Below are 23,343 nucleotides of genomic sequence, written 5' to 3' on the forward strand. Positions count from 1 at the left end.
TACTATAATAATGCCTCCTATGTACAAAAATATAAGTACTATAATACTGCCCCCTATGTACAAGAATATAACTACTATAATACTGCCCCCTATGTACAAGTAGTAACTACTATAATACTGCCTCCTATGTACAAGAATATAACTACTACAATACTACCGCCTATGTACAAGAATATAACTACTATAATACTGCCCCCTATGTACAAGTACATAACTACTATAATACTGCCTCCTATGTACAAGAATATAACTACTATAATACTGCCCCCTAAGTACAAGAATATAAGTACTATAATACTGCTCCTATGTACAAGAATGTAACTACTATAATACTGCCTCCTATGTACAAGAATGTAACTACTATAATACTGGCCCCTATGTACAAGAATATAACTGCTATAATACTGCCTCCTATGTACAAGAATATAACTACTATAATACTGCCCCCTAAGTACAAGAATATAACTACTATAATACTGCTCCTATGTAGAAGAATATAACTACTATAATACTGCCCCCTATGTACAAGAATATAACTACTATAATACTGCCTCCTATGTACAAGAATATAACTACTATAATACTGGCCCCTATATAGAAGAATATAACTACTATAATACTGCATCCCTATGTACAAGAATATAACTACTATAATACTGGCCCCTATATAGAAGAATATAACTACTATAATACTGCCTCCCTATGTAGAAGAATATAACTATTATAATACTGCCTCCCTATGAACAAGAATATAACTACTATAATACTGCCTCCTATGTACAAGAATATAACTACTATAATAATGCCTCCTATGTACAAGAATATACCTACTATAATACTACCGCCTATGTACAAGAATATAACTACTATAATACTGCCCCCTATGTACAAGTACATAACTACTATAATAGTGCCTCCTATGTACAAGAATATTACTACTATAATACTGGCCCCTATATAGACTTATATAACTACTATAATACTGCCTCCAATGTACAAGAATATAACTACTATAATACTGCCCCCTAAGTACAAGAATATAACTACTATAATACTGCTCCTATGTACAAGTATATAACTACTATAATACTGCACCCTATGTACAAGAATATAACTACTATAATACTGCTCCTATGTACAAGAATATAACTACTATAATACTGCCTCCTATGTACAAGAATATAACTACTAAAATACTGGCCCCTATGTACAAGAATATAACTACTATAATACTGCCTCCTATGTACAAGAATATAACTACTATAATACTGCCCCCTAAGTACAAGAATATAACTACTATAATACTGCTCCTATGTACAACAATATAACTACTATAATACTGCCCCCTATGTACAAGAATATAACTACTATAATACTGCCTCCTATGTACAAGAATATAACTACTAAAATACTGGCCCCTATATAGAAGAATATAACTACTATAATACTGCATCCCTATGTACAAGAATATAACTACTATAATACTGCCTCCTATGTACAAGAATATAACTACTAAAATACTGGCCCCTATATAGAAGAATATAACTACTATAATACTGCCTCCCTATGTACAATAATATAACTACTATAATACTGCCTCCCTATGTACAAGAATATAACTACTATAATACTGCCTCCGATGTACAAGAATATAACTACTTTAATGCTGCTTCTATGTACAAGAATATAACTACTATATTACTGTCCCCTATGTACAGGAATATAACCACTATAATACTGCCTCCTATGTACAAGAATATAACTACTATAATACTGCCCCCTATGTACAGGAATATAACCACTATAATACTGCCTCCTATGTGCAAGAATATAACTACTATAATACTGCTCCTATGTACAACAATATAACTACTATAATACTGCCCCCTATGTACAAGAATATAACTACTATAATACTGCCTCCTATGTACAAGAATATAACTACTAAAATACTGGCCCCTATATAGAAGAATATAACTACTATAATACTGCATCCCTATGTACAAGAATATAACTACTATAATACTGCCTCCTATGTACAAGAATATAACTACTAAAATACTGGCCCCTATATAGAAGAATATAACTACTATAATACTGCCTCCCTATGTACAAGAATATAACTACTATAATACTGCCTCCCTATGTACAAGAATATAACTACTATAATACTGCCTCCGATGTACAAGAATATAACTACTTTAATGCTGCTTCTATGTACAAGAATATAACTACTATATTACTGTCCCCTATGTACAGGAATATAACCACTATAATACTGCCTCCTATGTACAAGAATATAACTACTATAATACTGCCCCCTATGTACAGGAATATAACCACTATAATACTGCCTCCTATGTGCAAGAATATAACTACTATAATACTCACCCCTATGCACAAGAATATAACTACTATAATTCTGTCCCCTATGTACAAGAATATAACTACTATAATACTGGCCCCTATATAGAAGAATATAACTACTATAATACTGCCTTCCTATGTACAAGAATATAACTACTATAATACTGCCTCCTATGTACAAGAATATAACTATTATAATACTGGCCCCTATATAGAAGAATATAACTACTGTAATACAGCCTCCCTATTACAAGAATATAACTACTATAGTACTGCCCCCTATGTACAAGAATATAACTACTATAATACTGGCCCCTATGTACAAGAATATAACTACTATAATACTGCCCCCTATGTACAAGAATGTAACTACTATAATACTGCCCCCACCCCATGTACAAGAATTTAACTACTATAATACTGCCTCCTATGTACAAGAATATAACTACTATAATACTGACCCCTTATGCACAAGAATATAACTACTATAATACTGTCCCCTATGTACAAGAATATAACTACTATAATACTGGCCCCTATATAGAAGAATATAACTACTATAATACTGCCTCCCTATGTACAAAAATATAACTACTATAATACTGCCTCCTATGTACAAGAATATAACTTCTATAATACTGGCCCCTATATAGAAGAATATAACTACTGTAATACAGCCTCCCTATTATAAGAGTATAACTACTATAGTACTGCCCCCTATGTACAAGAATATAACTACTATAATACTGACCCCTATGTACAAGAATATAACTACTATAATACTGCCTCCTATGTACAACAATATAACTACTACAATACAGCCCCCTAGTTAGAAGAATATAACTACTATAATACTGCCCCCTATTTACAAGAATATAACTACTATAATACTGCTCCCTATGTACAAGAATATGACTGCTATAATACTGCCCCCTATGTACAAGAATATAACTACTATAATACTGCGTCCTATGTACAAGAATATAACCACTATAATACTGCTCCCTATGTACAAGAATATGACTGCTATAATACTGCCTCCTATGTACAAGAATATAACTACTATAATACTGCTCCCTATGTACAAGAATATAACTACTATAATACTGCCCCCTATGTACAAGAATATAACTACTATAATACTGCTCCCTATGTACAAGAATATAACTACTATAATACTGCCTCCTATGAACAAGAATATATCTACTATAATTCTGCCTCCTATGTACATGAATATAACTACTATAATACTGCCCCCTATGTACAAGAATATAACTACTATAATACTGCTCCCTATGTACAAGAATATAACTACTATAATATTGCCTCCTATGTACAAGAATATAACTACTATAATACTGCCTCCTATGTACATGAATATAACTACTATAATACTGCCTCCAATGTACAAGAATATAACTACTATAATGCTGCCCCCTGTGTACAGAAATATAACTACTATAATACTGCCCCCTAAGTACAAGAATATAACTACTATAATACTGCTCCTATGTACAAGAATATAACTACTATAATACTGCCTCCTATGTACAAGAATATAACTACTATAATACTGGCCCCTAAGTACAAGAATATAACTACTGTAATACTGTCCCCTATGTACAAGAATATAACTACTATAATACTGGCTCTATGTACAAGAATATAACTACTATAATGCTGCCCCCTATATAGAAGAATATAACTACTATAATACTGCCTCCCTATGTACAAGAATATAACTACTATAATACTGCCTCCTATGTACAAGAATATAACTGCTATAATACTGGCCCCTATATAAAAGAATATAACTACTATAATACTGCCCTCTATGTACAAGAATATAACTACCATAATACTGCCTCCTATGTACAACAATATAACTACTACAATACAGCCCCCTAGGTAGAAGAATATAACTACTATAATACTGCCCCCTATGTACAAGAATATAACTACTATAATACTGCTCCCTATGTACAAGAATATGACTGCTATAATACTGCTCCCTATGTACAAGAATATAACTACTATAATACTGCCTCCCATGTACAAGAATATAACCACTATAATACTGCTCCCTATGTACAAGAATATGACTGCTATAATACTGCCTCCTATGTACAAGAATATAACTACTATAATACTGCTCCCTATGTACAAGAATATAACTACTATAATACTGCCCCCTATGTACAAGAATATAACTACTATAATACTGTCCCCTATGTACAAGAATGTAACTACTATAATACTGCCCCCTATGTACAAGAATATAACTACTATAATACTGCCCCTATGTACAAGAATATAACTACTATAATACTGCCCCCTATGTACAAGAATGTAACTACTATAATACTGCCCCCTATGTACAAGAATGTAACTACTATAATACTGCCCCCACCCCATGTACAAGAATCTAACTACTATAATACTGCCCCCATGTTCAGAAATTTAACTACTAATATACTTCCAACTATTTGCAAGAATATTACTACTATAATAGTACCTCGAAGCTGTAAGGTTGTGTGCTTATGATTCTCCTTGTGTCTGGGGATAGCCCAGGGATGGGTCACCCTTGGTAGGGAAGCTCCCCAAGGAAGGCTTCATCTTCCAGGCCTACAGTGGGAGACCACTCACAAGCTCATTTCAGTATGGACAAAAGACCCAAAGAAAAGTTTGAACAAAAACAGACACAGAATGGAAGTACTAAGAGGGAGGCTCGAGTAACAGAAGTTAGTAATGTAGTAGCAGCAGCCTCAAGTACTGCTAAGAAGTGTGATGTGAAGCACTTGCCAACCTTAGTATATAGCGTACATGTAAAAGACTCAAAAATGAATTTGAGAGTTGGAAGCATCAAAAGTATAAAGCACAGCCAGCAAGGTGTATCTGCATGGTGATGAAGAGTAATCTGTGTGGTGAGGTCGGCCACGTAAGTGCAGAATGCAACAATATCTGCTGCAATCTAGGTGGAAGGATTGGCCACCATCACTAGGATTGTCCAGACGCCTGGCACAACATCTGTAGGAGCTTCCTGATGAGGAGCTTGTGACTGGGGTAAATGCTAATGAGGAGCTTGTGACGGGGGTAGATGCTAAGGAGGAGAGGGCTTTGATGTCAGCAGGGTCGGGTAATGCAGCACCAGAACCTCATCATTCAGAGAGGGTACAGAGGGACATGGAGGTTATCCCTCAGGGCCAGCGGCAGCCAGAGGTGGCCTCTTCTATATCACAATCTATATCTGAGGAGTGTCAATATAAATGGAGCAATAGGAGGAAAAAAAGGCAAGTCCTCCGGTAAGCTGAAGGGAGACTATAAAACTAACCAGAGGGCAAGGAAAACAGTCAGCAGTGACACAGGAGTTAGGGTGTTATGTAATATATGTATTTGATGTACTATCAGAATCAGATGAGCAAGAGCTAAAAAGAATAGAGAACGAGTGCGATGGGGACACAGAGGACCATCCTCCATCCTGTGGTAATGTAGAGTCAGATATGGAGACAGGGGGTGTGCAGAGCAGCTCAGATGCTGACATGTGATGATGATGTTATTCTAGTTGCCCAGAACACCTATTTCTGGCTCCTCCATAAATGTCATACATGTCATTAGAGCCTCATGGGGGTACCTTCAAACCGTCATGTGGTGAAGAGGATGAAGGAGGAAGAAATATGTCTTCTGTACCCCAATGCTAGGAGCTAGTAGAGAGTAAGGAGAGAGTGAGAGAGAGTGTGAGTACAAAAGCGAGTCAAGATCACCCTGCAGAGGTACTTTATCCATGAGTGTCTGAGGACGGTGTGGGAACAACATTTTTTTTTCAAATCTGTGCTGCTCATGACTAACGGCGAGCTTCTGCAGTCATCCGCAGTGCAGAAAAAGCAGGTGCGCGGGGTTGCCAGCTAGGGTCAGAGCCAGCTTCCGCTATGGAAACCCGCATGTGGCATCTGTCCTTGCCGTGTACAGCTTGCCTAACAGCAGTGAACTCTAACTAAGATAAAGTTTTTACAAGTTGTTGTTCTTTTTGACCGACATGTACTTCTGTTACATGATTCTTTGTTTTGATATTTCTGGTAGACATTAGTTGATTTCTGTCTGTATTTTACTTATAAAAGTTGCCTCCTATGAACAAAAACATAAATAACCCTTTCATTAGATGTGTCTATGCAGCTAGTGGGTTTGTGGCAGCAATATAACATTTCCTTCACCTTACAGCTATTTGCCATTTCTCTGGTCTTCCTGGTGAGGCTGCATATTTTGGCTGCCATAGAAGGAAACGTTTACGAATAAAAACATTATAAGGAATGTAAGTAGAATAGAGAGGACAGTATGAGGAACCTTCCTGCTTCTATGGAGAAATACTATTTAGCTGCTGCATAACCTGTTCTGGGCTGCCATTGTTTAACTGTTGGATCAGAGTATCCTCAAGCTCATTCAGGCTCATATAGAAGAACTCAAGTAAAATAATTCCGACCCTATGTAAAAATAACAACTATTATTATACTGCCTCCGCTGTACAAGAACATTACTACAGTGATACCTTGGGTTAGTGTGCCTCAGCACATAATACTGCTCACTATGTAGAAGAATATAACTACTATAATACTGCTCCTATGTACAAGAATATAAGTACTATAATACTGCCCCCTATGTACAAGAATATAATTACTATAATACTGCCTCCTATGTACAAGAATATAACTACTATAATACTGCCCCCTATGTACAAGAATATAATTACTATAATACTGCCTCCTATGTACAAGAATATAACAAATATAATACTGCCCCCTATGTACAAGAATATATCTACTATAATACTGCCGCCTATGTACAAGAATATAACTACTATAATACTGCTCCTATGTACAAGAATATAACTACTATAATACTGCCCCCTATGTACAAGAATATAACTACTATAATACTGCCCCCTATGTACAAGAATATAACTACTATAATACTGCCCCCTATGTACAAGACTACAACTACTATAATACTGCCTCCTATGTACAGGAATATAACTACTATAATACTGCTCCCTATGTACAAGAATATAACTACTATAATACTGCTCCCTATGTACAAGAATATAACTACTATAATACTGCTCCCTATGTACAAGAATATAACTACTATAATACTGCCCCCTATGTACAAGAATATAACTACTATAATACTGCCCCCTATGTACAAGAATATATCTACTATAATACTGCTCCTATGTACAAGAATATAACTACTATAATACTGCCCCCTATGTACAAGAATATAACTACTATAATACTGCCCCTATGTACAAGAATATAACTACTATAATACTGCCTCCTATGTACAAGAATATAACTACTATAATACTGCTCCTATCTACAAGAATATGACTGCTATAATACTGCCTCCTATGTACAAGAATATAACTACTATAATACTGCCTCCTATGTACAAGAATATAACTACTATAATACTGCCTCCTATGTACAAGAATATAACTACTATAATACTGCCTCTATGTACTAGAATATAACTACTATAATACTGTCCTGTATGTGCAAGAATATAACTACTATAATACTGCCTCCTATGTACAAAAATATACCTACTATAATACTACCCCCTATGTACAAGCATATAACTACTATAATACTGCCTCCTATGTACAATAATATAACTACTATAATACTGCCCCCTATGTACAAGAATATAACTACTATAATACTGCTCCTATCTACAAGAATATGACTGCTATAATACTGCCTCCTATGTACAAGAATATAACTACTATAATACTGCCTCCTATGTACAAGAATATAACTACTATAATACTGCCTCCTATGTACAAGAATATAACAAATATAATTCTGCCTCCTATATACAAGAATATAACTACTATAATACTGCCCCCTATGTACAAGAATATAACTACTATAATACTGACCCCTATGTACAAGAATATAACTACTATAATACTGCCCCTATGTACAAGAATATAACTACAGTAATACTGCCCCCTATGTACAAGAATATAACTACTATAATACTGCCACTATGTACAAGAATGTAACATGCATAGTCAGGGAAAGAAGTAAAACCTGTAGATTCTACTTTAGTATAAAAGACCTCCAACAAGATTTGTACAACTTTGAGGAAGACTTTGGACTATTCCTTATTACAAATGTATTTTAGTTAATCAATATTTCTGCGATGCCTTGTGTGCACAGCCCTCTTTAGGTTATGCCACAGCATCTCAATAGGGTTTAGGTCAGGACTCTGAGATGGTCATTCTCAAACACAAATCTTCTTATTTGGTAGCTCTTTAGTTGAACTAAAGAGGTGGTGCAAAGTGTTAGGACAGCTCATGACCTGAAGCTTGCTGGTTCAATCCCTGCATGGTTCAGATAGCTGGCTCAAGGTTGACTCAGCCTTCAATCCTTCCAATGTCGGTAAAATGAGTACCCTGCTAATACGTTTGAAAAGCTGTGGAATGAGTTTGGACTATGCAAATAACAAGTTTGTATTCTTTAAATTTAAATGGGTTGTCCCGCGAAAGCAAGTGGGTCTATACACTTCTGTATGACCATATTAATGCACTTTGTAATGTACATTGTGCATTAATTATGAGCCATACAGAAGTTACCAGAAGTTATTCACTTACCTGTTCCGTTGCTAGCGTCCTCGTCTCCATGGTGCCGTCTAATTTTCAGCGTCTAATCGCCGGATTAGACGCGCTTGCGCAGTCCGGTCTTCTTCTTTTCTGAATGGGGCCGCTCGTGCCGGAGAGCGGCTCCTGGTAGCTCCGCCCCGTCACGTGCCGATTCCAGCCAATCAGGAGGCTGGAATCGGCAATGGACCGCACAGAAGCCCTGCGGTCCACCGAGAGAGAAGATCCCGGCGGCCATCTTCACCAGGTAAGTAAGAAGTCACCGGAGCGCGGGGATTCAGGTAAGCACTGTCCGGTTTTCTTTTTTAACCCCTGCATCGGGGTTGTCTCGCGCCGAACAGGGGGGGCTGTTGAAAAAAAAAAAAAAAACGTTTTGGCGCGGGACAACCCCTTTAATTGTGTACTTTTTGTTATTGTCTTGTTACATCACCCAACATCTCTTCGGGTCATGGATGGTTGTCTGTACATTCTCCTGTAAGATGTTTTGATGCACCATAAAATTGATTTTTCTCACAATGATTCCTCCCTACAAATGTGTTTCCGTTTACCAGTATTCTTGGGATGTCTTGTATGCTTAACTCCTTCTGTAGCGTAAGGATTGTACACCAATACTTATAGTTTTTACAATACATTTAGTGTAAAATTGACGTATAGATTCCAAAAATCTTTACTTGAAGTGCTATTACACGTAGTTCTTGAGATATAGCATGGGACAAATAAAACATTGTAAATGAGACAAGGTATGGGTTTACAAAGCAGTACATCTATATATATATATAAAAGTGAAAGCCCTCACTGACTGACTCACTGACTCGCCACAAATTCTCTAATTTCTGATGTTGTGAAAGCATTAAATTTGGAAGGAGCATTCTTTACGTCCTAAGTAGGAAAAGTAAAGGGGTCACAACTCGATTATTCCATGCTAATTGCAAAAGTATTGGCACCCCTGTGTAATGTACCTAATCTAATTCTCTAACTTCCCGGTGTCATGAACAAACATGAAATTTAGCACAACCATTCTTTAGTTCCTAAATGGGAAAAGCAAAGTGGTCACAACTCGATTATTCAATGCTAATTGCAAAAGTAAGTACACCCCTGTGTAGAGATGAGCGAGCACCAAAATGCTCGGGTGCTCGTTACTCGGGACGAAATTATCGCGATGCTCGAGGGTTCGTTTCGAGTAACGAACCCCATTGAAGTCAAGCATTTTTGTATATCGCCGATGCTCGCTAAGGGTTTCCATTTGTGAAAATTGGGGCCATTCAAGAAAGTGAATAGCGGCAAGAGTGGGCCCCCCCCCCAACAACTTTTACTTCTGAAAAGCCCTCATTAGCAATGCATGCCTTAGCTAAGCACCACACTACCTCCAACAAAGCACAATCACTGCCTGCATGACACTCCGCTGCCACTTCTCCTGGGTTACATGCTGCCCAACCCCCCCCCCCTGCACGACCCAGTGTCCACAGCGCACACCAAATTGTCCCTGCGCAGCCTTCAGCTGCCCTCATGCCACGCCACCCTCATGTCTATTTATAAGTGCGTCTGCCATGAGGAGGAACCGCAGGCACACACTGCAGAGGGTTGGCACGGCTAGGCAGCGACCCTCTTTAAAAGGGTCGGGGCGATAGCCCACAATGCTGTACAGAAGCAATGAGAAATATAATCTTGTGCCACCTCCATCTGGAGCTGCACACGTGGGCATAGCAATGGGGAACCTATGTGCCACACACTATTCATTCTGTCAAGGTGTCTGCATGCCCCAGTCAGACCGCGGTTTTTTATAAATAGTCACAGGCAGGTACAACTCCGCAATGGGAATTCCGTGTGCACCCACAGCATGGGTGGCTCCCTGGAACCCACCGGCTGTACATTAATGTATCCCATTGCAGTGCCCATCACAGCTGAGGTAACATCCGATTAAATGCAGGTGGGTTTCGGCCCACACTGCATGCCCCAACCTGACCGGGCTTTTTAATTCATAGACACAGGCAGGTACAACTCCCTATTGTGAAGTCCCTGTGGACCGACAGCATGGGTGGGTGCCAGGAAGCCACCGGCGGCACATAAATATATCCCATAGCATTGCCCATCACAGGTGAGGTAATGTCATGTTTAATGCAGGTGGGCTTCGGCCCACACTGCATGCCCCAGTCAGACTGGGGTTCTTTAGAAGTGGACACATGTAGTTACAACTCCTTGTGGACCGACAGCATGGGTGGCTCCCTGGAACCCACCGGCGGTACATAAATATATCCCATTGCAGTGCCCAGCACAGCTGATGTAACGTCAGCCGTAATGCAGGTGGGCAAAAAATTAATTGGATTACACTGTAGGCGAGGGCCCCCAAAAATTGGTGTACCAACAGTACTAATGTACCTCAGAAAAATTGGCCATGCCCAACCAAGAGGGCAGGTGAAACCCATTAATCGCTTTGGTTAATGTGGCTTAATTGGTAACTAGGCCTGGAGGCAGCCCAGTTAAAATAAAAATTGGTTCAGGTGTAAGTTTCAACGCTTTAATGAGCATTGAAACGTATAAAAATTGTTCAGAAAAAATATATGACTGAGCCTTGTGAGCCTAAGAAAAATTGCCCGTTCGGCGTGATTATGTGAGGTTTCAGGAGGAGGAGCAGGAGGAGGAGGAGGAATATTATACACAGATTGATGAAGCAAAAAGGTCCCCGTTTTTGATGGTGATAGAGAACAATGCTTCCATCCGTGGGTGCAGCCTACGTATTGCTTAGTTATTGCTGCTGTCCGCTGGTGAAGAAGAGAAGTCTGGGGAAATCCAGGCTTTGTTCATCTTGATGAGTGTTAGCCTGTTGGCACTGTCAGTTGACAGGCGGGTACGCCTATCCGTGATTATTCCCCCAGCCGCACTAAACACCCTCTCTGACAAGACGCTAGCCGCAGGACAAGCAAGCACCTTCAGGGCATACAGCGTGAGTTCAGGCCACGTGTCCAGCTTCGACACCCAGTAGTTGTAGGGGGCAGAGGCGTCACCGAGGACGGTCGTGCGATCGGCTACGTACTCCCTCACCATCCTTTTACAGTGCTCCCGCCGACTCAGCCTTGACTGGGGACCGGTGACACACTCTTGCTGGGGAGCCATAAAGCTGGCAAAGGCCTTGGAGAATGTTCCCCTGCCTGCGCTGTACATGCTGCCTGATCTCTGCGCCTCCCCTGCTACCTGGCCCTCGGAACTGCGCCTTCTGCCACTAGCGCTGTCGGATGGGAAGTTTACCATCAGTTTGTCCACCAGCGCCCTGTGGTATAGCATCATTCTCGAACCCCTTTCCTCTTCGGGAATGAGAGTGGAAAGGTTCTCCTTATACCGTGGGTCGAGCAGTGTGTACACCCAGTAATCCGTAGTGGCCAGAATGCGTGTAACACGAGGGTCACGAGAAAGGCATCCTAACATGAAGTCAGCCATGTGTGCCAGGGAACCTGTACGCAACATATGGCTGTCCTCACTCGGAAGATCACTTTCAGGATCCTCCTCCTCCTCCTCCTCCTCCGGCCATACACGCTGAAAGGATGACAGGCAAGCAGCATGTGTACCCTCAGCAGTGGGCCAAGCTGTCTCTTCCCCCTCCTCCTCATGCTCCTCCCCTCCTCCTCCTCCTCAACGCGCTGAGATATAGACATGAGGGTGCTCTGACTATCCAGCGACATACTGTCTTCCCACGCCTCCGTTTCCGAGTGCAAAGCGTCTGCCTTTATGCTTTGCAGGGAACTTCTTAAGAGGCATAGCAGAGGAATGGTGACGCTAATGATTGCAGCATCCCCGCTCAGCATCTGGGTAGACTCCTCAAAGTGTCCAAGGACCTGACAGATGTCTGCCAACCAGGCCCACTCTTCTGTAAAGAATTGAGGAGGCTGACTCCCACTACGCCGCCCATGTTGGAGTTGGTATTCCACTATAGCTCTATGCTGCTCATAGAGCCTGGCCAACATGTGGAGCGTAGAGTTCCACCGTGTGGGCACGTCGCACAGCAGTCGGTGCACTGGCAGATTAAACCGATGTTGCAGGGTCCGCAGGGTGGCAGCGTCCGTGTTGGAGTTGCGGAAATGTGCGCTGACCCGGCGCACCTTTCCGAGCAGGTATGACAAGTGTGGGTAGCTTTTCAGAAAGCGCTGAACCACCAAATTAAAGACATGGGCCAGGCATGGCACGTGCGTGAGGCTGCCGAGCTGCAGAGCCGCCACCAGGTTACGGCCGTTGTCACACTCGACCATGCCCGGTTGGAGGCTCAGCGGCGCAAGCCAGCGGTCGGTCTGCTCTGTCAGACCCTGCAGCAGTTCGTGGGCCGTGTGCCTCTTCTCTCCTAAGCTGAGTAGTTTCAGCACGGCCTGCTGACGCTTGCCCACCACTGTGCTGCCACGCCGCGCGACACCGACTGCTGGCGACGTGCTGCTGCTGACACATCTTGATTGCGAGACAGAGGTTGCGTTGGAGGAGGAGGAGGAGGAGGGTGGTTTAGTGGAGGAAGCATACACCGTCGCAGATACCAGCACTGAGCTGGGGCCCGCAATTCTGGGGGTGGGTAGGACGTAAGTAGTCCCAGGCTCTGACTCGGTCCCAGCCTCCACTAAATTCACCCAATGTGCCGTCAGGGAGATATAGTGGCCCTGCCCGCCTGTGCTTGTCCACGTGTCCGTTGTTAAGTGGACCTTGGCAGTAACGGCGTTGGTGAGGGCGCGTACAATGTTGCGGGAGACGTGGTCGTGCAGGGCTGGGACGGCACATCGGGAAAAGTAGTGGCAACTGGGAACTGAGTAGTGCGGGGTCGCCGCCGCCATCATGCTTTTGAAAGCCTCCGTTTCCACAAGCCTATACGGCAGCATCTCCAGGCTGATCAATTTGGCAATGTACACGTTTAACACTTGAGCGTGCGGGTGCGTGGCGGCGTACTTGCGCTTGCGCTCAAACAGCGGCGCTAGCGACGTCTGGATGCTGCGCTGAGAGACATTGCTGGATGGGGCCGAGGACAGCGGAGGTGAGGGTGTGGGTGCAGGTCAGGAGACGGTAGTGCCTGTGTCCTCAGAGGGGGGTTTGATCTCAGTGGCAGGTTGGGGCACAGGGGGAGAGGCAGTGGTGCAAACCGGAGGCGGTGAACGGCCTTCGTCCCACCTTGTGGGGTGCTTGGCCATCATATGCCTGCGCATGCTGGTGGTGGTGAGGCTGGTGGTGGTGGCTCCCCAGCTGATCTTGGCGCGACAAAGGTTGCACACCGCTGTTCGTCGGTCGTCAGGCGTCTCTGTGAAAAACTGCCACACCGTAGAGCACCTTGACCTCTGCAGGGTGGCATGGCGCGAGGGGGTGCTTTGGGAAACAGTTAGTGGATTATTCGGTCTGGCCCTACCTCTATCCCTGGCCACCGCACTGGCTCGGCCTGTGCCCACACCCTGACTTGGGCCTCCGCATCCTCGCCCGCGTCCACGTCCTCTAGGCCTACCCCTACCCCTCAGCATGGTGTATTACCAGTAGTGCAGAAACAGAACGCTGTAATTAAATGTGCCGCTTATTGGCCTGTGGTTGGAGGCTGACTTCGCTTACGGAACGCACAGCAGAGCCAGGAAATAATTTTGCGCAAGCCTGCTGTAACACTTAGCTGGCTGCGTATAAATCAGGAGGACAACTGCACCCAGCACAGACCCAGTACACTGAGGACAGTAGAAATAGGAAAGTCCCGCAGCACACCTAACACATGCACTTCAGTGCAGAGCTTCCAGTCTGTATATGCCAAGCCACCTGTGGGGTCATGAACCAAACCCCAAATAAATGCAATGGTATCCAAGGAGGCGGCAGCATCAACGGTGTAGAGATTATAAAAAAAGGGTTTTATTGCTCCATAAAATGGCAACGTTTCTACTTAATCTAAGTCTTTTTCAAGGCTTGAAAAAGACTTAGATTAAGTTGAAACGTCGCCATTTTATGGAGCAATAAAACCCTTTTTTTATAATCTCTACACCGTTGATGCTGCCGCCTCCTTGGATACCAGTACACTGAGGACAGTCACAGGCAGCCCAAATAGATTTTTTTTCCCAAATGTTTTTGAAAAGGCCCACTGCCTATATGCAATAAATATATGTCTTCTGTCCCTGCCTCACCACTACTGGCCCTGGAATATGTAAAATAACTGCAGACTGTTGCACTGTGGACTGGAATACAGCGGTGATGTAACAGCCAACACAGAGCCAGGAAAGAATTCTGCGCAAGCCTGCTGTAACACTTAGCTGGCTGCGTATGAATTAGGAGGACAACTACCCCCAGCACAGACCCAGTAGACTGAGGACAGTCACAGGCAGCCCAAATAGATTTTTTTCCCAAAATGTTTTTGGAAAGGCCCACTGCCTATATTCAATAAATATGTCTTCTGTCCCTGCCTCACCACCACTACTGGCCCTGGAGTATGTAAAATAACTGCAGACTGTTGCACTGTGGACTGGAATACAGCGGTGATGTAACAGCCAACACAGAGCACGGAAATAATTTTGCGCAAGCCTGCTGTAACACTTAGCTGGCTGCGTATGAATTAGGAGGACAACTACACCCAGCACAGACCCAGTACACTGAGGACAGTCACAGGCAGCCCAAATAGATTTTTTTTCCCAAATGTTTTTGGAAAGGCCCACTGCCTATATTCAATAAATATATGTCTTCTGTCCCTGCCTCACCACCACTACTGGCCCTGGACTATGTATAATTACTGCAGGGCGCAATTCTCTGCACGGCCGATATACAAAAAAAAAAAAAGTGCAACACTGCAAAAAGCAGCCTCCACACTACTGCACACGGTTAGATATGGCCCTAAGATGGACCGTTAGGGTTCTTGAAGCCTAAAATACTCCTAACGCTCCGGCACCAGCAGCACTGTCCCTGATCTCTGTCAGAATAAATCTGTGGCGAGCCGCGGGAGGGGCCGATTTATATACTCGGGTGACACCTGATCTCGCCAGCCACTCACTGCAGGGGGGTGGTATAGGGCTTGAACGTCGCAGGGGGAAGTTGTAATGCCTTCCCTGTCTTTCTATTGGCCAGAAAAGCGCGCTAACGTCTAAGAGATGAAAGTGAAAGTAACTCGAACATCGCGTGGTACTCGTCACGAGTAACGAGCATCTCGAACACGCTAATACTCGAACGAGTATCAAGCTCGGACGAGTACGTTCGCTCATCTCTACCCCTGTGTAATGTAATCTCCTGGTGTCGTACAAGCGCTAAATTTGGCGTGAGCATTCTTTAGGTCCTAAATGAGGAGAGTGGGAGGGGTGGCACATTCTGCAGAGAGACATCGGTACATGCAGTCTGAGGAGAATCTAACGCTCCTCTATATGTATACATATTTTATTCCTCGGTTACTCTAAAGTAACCTTGACTTTAAAAAATTATCAGTGCGAAGAAGAAGTAAACGCCTGTATCAAATTAACTTGGGTGAAAATGGGTATATCAGCTAGTAGCAATATATAAGTTTGTTCTGTTGTGGGCTGTAGGGAGAGAAAATCTAATATTTTTTGAAAACCAGCAAGAAAATCTGAAAACAAAAACTTTAGTACCTCACATTAGTGCAATTCACAAGCAAGATCAGCAAGAACTTGTCTTGTTCAGACAAGAGAGGTGAAGCGACACCGATTAGGGATCCTAATATTCAGAATAGTTTTTTGCAGAATAGCTAGCAGGGTGCTGCCAGTCCAATTACCATCACCATAGGTAATGGGGCATAGAAATGCTCAATTGTAAAAAGGAGATAATGACCGTGGGCGCAACCCTTGTAATGTAAAGCAAAGGGATTAACCCAATTTTTTCTTTATTAATTAAATTAGAACCAGCACAAAGCTTGTCTTGTTGACACATCGTTTGTTTTATATAAAAAAAAAAAGATCAAAAAGATCATTTCAATTTTTCCGGTCAATCTGACAATGAAGCGATTACATATATATCAGAACGACCCTTACTTATATAAAGTCAATGATCTACTGAGTTTTTAAAAACAAATATCACCACTTTAAGTTGATTTAATCGAATTTGGGGGCAGTTTAAAACTCTAGGACAAATATGTCCCTTGGTCCTCAAAGGGTTAACCATCTTCAGGCCATGCCACAGGATCTCCATAGGCTTAAAGAGCCACTCGGCTAGCATTGCCCTGGTTAGTGTTTCTGGAACTTCCTGGAGCCCTTCACTTTAAGTGGTCATGTGATCTCATTCTGACTACCTGAGATTTTATTAGTCTTATGTTCTCTCAAGTTAGTCAGTATTTCAGTCAGCATAATTCTTGTGTGATGGACCCTACCACACAAGTTCTTTAGAGAGCAACACGGAAACGCCTGTCACACTTACTGCTGATAACTAGAGGCTCTTGTCACACAGTTGTAATGAAACAGATGATAGTTCAGCCTCCTGGCTGCACACTTATGGTCTGTAGCTTTTTTAGGTGAATATAGAAGGTAATGATAATTACAATGCCCTCCCAGCAGGCAGAGATAGTACTGGCTCTAGCTGCTCATGTGATATTGTGCTGATGCATCATGGGATTGATAACACAGACTAGTAAAAGAAAAAGTAGGGACAAGTCTCAGCATCAAAAAGATGCCTGATAAGCATCAGACAATGTGGGGCAATCAGCCTGCTTGGGACGACCCTGCACTGGAACCTAGGACCTACCTCATTCTAGATGATAAAGGTCTCACAGCAAGACACAGTTCACAGCCCATGTACCAAGAGCTGCAGACATGCAGGAGCATGGCACTGTTCACACTGAACATCATGAACTGCACAGACACCTCATGTCCAGTCACATGCACAGAAGATACAGAAGGCTGCATAGATAAGCAGAAACACAAGACTACTCACATTACAGGAGAGAAACCAGTGGACACTGACAAAGGAGCTGGTATATATAAGCAACTGACCTGTGTGATTTCCAGCCGCTCAATCAACCACACCTGTGGAGCTATGCTGCTAGAAACACTGTGTAAAACTCTAGGACAAATATGTCCCTTGGTCCTCAAAGGGTTAACCATTTCCTCCTTAGGGCCCATGAACTCCTATATATATCACACTGTGGTCTCCTATGTGCAGGGCCCAAGCTCCAGGAGTCTTTCTACTATACTGACCCCTAGAGGAGAGCTCTGGGGCCCTTTTCAGCCCTACCTGCCTCTGGTGGTCACTACAATAGAAAAACTCCTGGGACTTTGGCCCAGCACATAGTGAAGCCTCCTCCCAGGAGTGGGGACGAACGGCTGCTGAGGCAAGGGATCACTAGGACAGACCGAAAACCCTCAGGACTGACAGCCAGGCTACACAGTTACAGTACTATGGAGACCAGTCCATTAACTGTGTGCACTGGGGAAACAGGAAAGGTTCCTGGTATAGAATGCCCACCTCTTCCTGCCTGCAGTACAGCTCCTCTCCTACAGCCTCACAGATGTCCGGTAGCGCGGCCCAGAACTCTGTGAGGCTCTGTCTCACGCACTGCGCAGGCACAGTATATAGCTGGGACCTGAGTAAGCTTCAACCCTGTGGTTACAGCCATGATTCCGCTTGGGAATCAACTTCTGAGCCTCCGGGTACTGAGCGCCATTCATGTATATGAACGGCATGATGTGGGAACTATTGGCCCACTATATTTTAGAAATGGGTTGACTTAGAGATTATACAGTGATCATAATGGCTTGAACAAAGGGAATAACAAGTATAATTACCAAGCTCATAGTCTCCTAGAGGGTGGGAGACTCAAATTAGAGATCAGTAGAAAATGTTTCCAGAAACCAGAAAACCGCTCACCTTAGGGCTCAGTCACACGGGCGCCTCTGCATCGGCCGAAGCACCCGTGTGACTGCAGGAAGGAGATGGATGTACCTGAAGACGGCCGTCTCTCTGCAGCGCCGGAGGAAAGAACACATGACAGGCAATGAAGCCAGTCACATGTTCTTTTCTCCAGGGCTGCAGAGAGACGGCCGTCTTCAGGTACGTCTGTCTCCTTCCTGCAGTCACACGGGCGCATCGGCACCGGTGTACAGATGCCGATGCGCCCGTGTGACTGAGCCCTTACAGGAATAGTAGTGGCATTACTGAGACTGCTATGTCCGGGAGCCCTTCTAGCTTGTGGAGAAGTCTCTATTCATGGGTTGAAATTTGGGATATCCAGTGTTGAAACGTACAGTATTGCGCCAACCCTTGTTGTGGCTTCCAGTTTTGAGTCACCCAGTGTTAAAATATCTAGTGTGTAAGGTATCCAGTGTTGAGGCTTACATTGCTGTGGCTTCCAGTTTTCAGGTGCTAAGTCTTGATATGTCCAGTGTTGAGACTTTTAGTGCTGCATTTTCCAGTTCTGAGGTGTTCACATTTGAGATGTCTATTGTTGAGATGACTAGTGTTAAAATCTACAATAATGGAGCTACCAGTGTAGAGATTTCATGTTTTGAGGTGTTTGCTGGGATTTTCAGTGTTGAGTCTACCAGTTTTGAGATATCTAGTGTTGAGATTTGTAGTGTTGCTGTGTTTAGTGTTGAGGTTTCCAGTGTGGAGGTGTCCAAAGTTGAGCTGTGCAGTGTTGGGTGTCCAGTGGTGAGGTGGTAAGTGTTTATGTGTCCAGTGTTTGAGGTATCCAGTGTCAAGATATGCAATATTGGGGTATCTAATGTTGTGGTTCCAAATGATGAACTGGTCTAGTGTTGGGGTATCCAGTGTTAGGGCGCCCACCCACTGGCGTTTGCGATTTTCGTGCGTGAAAAACGCAGCGTTTTCCGCGGCGTTTTTTGCCGCGTTTTCGCGGCTTTTCCATTAATTTCCATTGACTTTCATGGGTGCATTAGGAGAAAAATAAGGACACATATGCAACTGACAGTTCCTATGTTAAAAAACGCAACGCAACGCAAAAAAAAACGCCAGTGGACAGGAGTACATTCAATTCTAATTGCTCTTGAGAAAAAACGCAAAACGCAAAGAAAAAAAAATCGCCAGTGGGTGGGCGCCCTTAGTGTTCAATATTGAAGTGTCTAGTGTTGGGGTATCCAGTGTTAGTGTTCAATATTGAAGTATCCAGTGTTGAAGTATCCAGTGTTGAGGTATTCATAGTTGAGATATCTAGTGTTGAGATGTTCAGTTATGGGATGCCAAGTGATGAGATATCAAGTGCTGAAGTGTCCAGTATTGAGATGTTGAAGTATGCTGTGTTGACCTTGTACAGTATATGTGGATTATATAAGGATTACTATAGAAGTCTTCCACATGTATATATCCTGCCCCCTTTGCCTTATTTTCCTGTTGACTGTTTTGTGATGGTTCTTTCTTCAGATATGACTTTTCTGAGATGAAATCAATAAATCAAACAAAAGTATCAGAGTTTGTGTTTGTTGGGTTGTTGGACTGGCCTGGTGCCCAGCTTCCCTTGTTTCTGATTTTTCTCTTCATCTACCTGACATCTCTGGCTGGAAACCTCTTGATTGTCATCTTGATCTTCATTGACCATGGCCTCCACACTCCCATGTACTTTTTTCTGAGTAATCTTGCTGGGTTGGATGTCTTCTACTCTTCTGTCACTTCACCTCGAATGCTCTCTGACTTTTTCTCTACATCCAAAACCATTGCTGTTTCTTCCTGCATTACCCAGTTTCTCTTCTTCTTCTCCTTCATATGTATTAAGCTGTACCTGTTGGCAGTGATGTCCTATGACAGATACATGGCCATCTGCCACCCTCTGCATTACATCCAGATCATGCATCCTAAGGTCCGCGCTCAGATGGTCTCCGCTGCTTGGATTATCGGCTTCCTCACATCATTAATACACACATTGTGCATCAAGATGCTGAACTTCTGTGGCCCCAATGTTATTAACAGCTTCTTTTGTGATCTCCCCCAGCTATTTTTACTTTCCTGCGCTGATACTTTCATCAATGTCTTAGTGATGTTCCTGGTAGGTATAATAATGGGATTTGGTGCCTTCAGCATGACCTTGGTCCCGTACGTACAGATATTTTGCACTGTAATGGGAATTCAGTCCCGGAATGGAAAGCTGAAAGCTTTCTCCACATGTACATCCCATCTAACCGTGGTCTTCATCTTCTATGGGACTCTTATCTCCACTTATCTTCGTCCAAGTCCAAATTCCAATTCCTCAGAAGACCAGCTGGTGTCTGTCATATACACGGTGGTAACACCATTGATTAATCCCTTGATTTACAGTCTCAGGAACAAAGACCTGAAGGATGCGTTCTGGAAATCTCTCCATAGTGTTGCCGTAAATGGTCATTGTGTACTGTTAGAGTTTCGGACAAGTGTAAGGAGAATGTGAAGAACTGAACTATCATCACTCAAACTGATAATCAGAAAGACAATCAATAAGGCTGCCAACACTGCTCTCATACAGGTTATCACCCATCCTTTAAATATTCCAGAACAGCTAACAGCCTGGTTATCTAGAGAAATATCAACCCAGCTGCCTAGTAGAGGGGCATGATCCGATCATGCTCTCTCTCTTAGTAGATTCAAGATTCTGGGAAAGCTGGGTGATAACCAATGGGATCGTCAAATCCCGTAGGTGTTGTCACGCAGCTTTCCCTTGAATGGCATATTGTTCAGTTATGTTCTCCCTCTTACATCACTGAATAGATAATTTTTCCAAATAATACATATTTTATTAGCAAAATTAATGCCAAATAAAGCCTGTCTGATAATAGCTAGATCATGGTACTCTTTTTTTTGGAGAGAGGCGGCATGACTTAGAGTTAGATCCCAGATAACAACTCCCATGAAAGATACCATGCTCCTTGAAAATAGAACCTACCCCAGAATAAGCCCTATCCTGATTTTTAGCTATTTTCGGGAAGCTTGAAATATAAATCATATGCTGAAAATAAGCCCTAGCTAGATTACATAAAAAATAAAAAAGAATATATTACCTAGCAGTCATGGTCCCGCTGGTCTCTGAGGCTCCGTAGCTCTGCCGTGTGTCTTGCATTCCTCGGCCACCAACAGAACATAAATCCCGCCTCCAGGAAGTGATAGCTCTGCTTGGTTCAGCAAGCGCTGCTCTCAGCCAATCAGTGCAGTGGTTGCTGAACCAACGCAACGGCTGTGATTGGCTGAGAGTGGTGCTCTCCACAAGGAGAAAATGCGTCCTTCCTCACCCACATCACAGGCCTCCTATCCAGCCAGAACCCTTCTGTTCTCTGCTGTTGAGGCAAAAATCCAGTAGATTTTCTTAATTTTGGCTTATATTCCTAGTCATGTTACAAGATCTGTTAGGTTGGACATTGGCTTATAGGGAAGCCACCTTCCAATAGATGGCGCTCCGGATGCATCGCACCTTCTCCAAGTAACACATATAGAAGAGAGTTTTCAGTCTCTCATAGAAGAAGATGACTTGAGTGCAGGCTTACATCTCCTGAGACAGCCTTGATAATCAGGTGACTGCTTGCATTGTGCCTTGCAGTGGATGATGCTTTGCTGCCCCCTAACGTTCTGACAATAGTACGCAGATTCCACAACTCCTTTCTCTGATCAGGTGATAGTCATGATTTATGGCATCAACACTCTGAGCTGCAACAATTGTGAAAGGTGATCGCAAATGTCACATTAATCTGATAGCAGTTTATAGTTTTATAGGGCCTTGCAGTTTCTAGATGACCAGCACTTTTTATAGGGCTTTGAAGTTTCTATTAAGCGACTTCACTCACCTATAACTAAAGGAAGGTCCCTAGGATATACAGTATATGGCTGAGGAACATGAGTGGCAGGTGTATGGACGGCATCTTAGGGGCTTCCTCTGTTAGAAAAGTCCTGAAGATTAGGGACCTCATTGTTACTGCAGGGAGGAAGCAGAGAGGCCTTACATACTGGAGTCTAGAGGGACAGAAGAAAACCTATAGGGAGAATTGGTTCCGTTGATGGCAGAGCAGTGCCCTTGGTTACCCGTTACCCTGCAGAAATGTCAAAATCTGTTACTTCCTTCATCTAAATATCATATAAAACTGTAAAGATAAAAAACAAAATCCATTGCTCCGCAGCCAGGATCCCACTGATGTCCATGGTCCGTATCTGGTCAGCTCGTTAGGCATCATGCTGACTCAGTGGTTGGCACTGTTGCCTCGCAGCACTGGCATCCAACCACGGGCAACATCTGCATGGAGTTCATAAGGGCTTCCTCCAGGTTTATGATTTCCTCCAAAACTTGACAGGTTACCATAAATTGGTCTATGTGGTTAAAATAGGGAAGCTAGATTATTAGCTCAAGGGGGACAGGGGCTGATGTGTACAACGCTGCAGAATTTGCTGGTGCTATATAAGACGAGAGAGAAGTAAATTATCTGTGTGACTGT

The 23,343-nt window shown here is 42.9% G+C and overlaps 1 protein-coding gene across 1 annotated transcript; it reads left to right on the forward strand.

Annotated features, from left to right (window-relative positions):
• Positions 1-20,336: 20,336 nt before the first annotated feature.
• LOC136578020 (olfactory receptor 5AR1-like) lies at positions 20,337-21,317 on the forward strand. The gene has a single exon (XM_066577926.1). The coding sequence runs from the start codon at positions 20,337-20,339 to the stop codon at positions 21,315-21,317; it is 981 nt and encodes a 326-aa protein (XP_066434023.1).
• Positions 21,318-23,343: the final 2,026 nt, after the last annotated feature.

This window comes from Eleutherodactylus coqui, chromosome 8 (genome assembly GCF_035609145.1).
Source record: "Eleutherodactylus coqui strain aEleCoq1 chromosome 8, aEleCoq1.hap1, whole genome shotgun sequence".
NCBI lineage: Eukaryota > Metazoa > Chordata > Amphibia > Anura > Eleutherodactylidae > Eleutherodactylus > Eleutherodactylus coqui.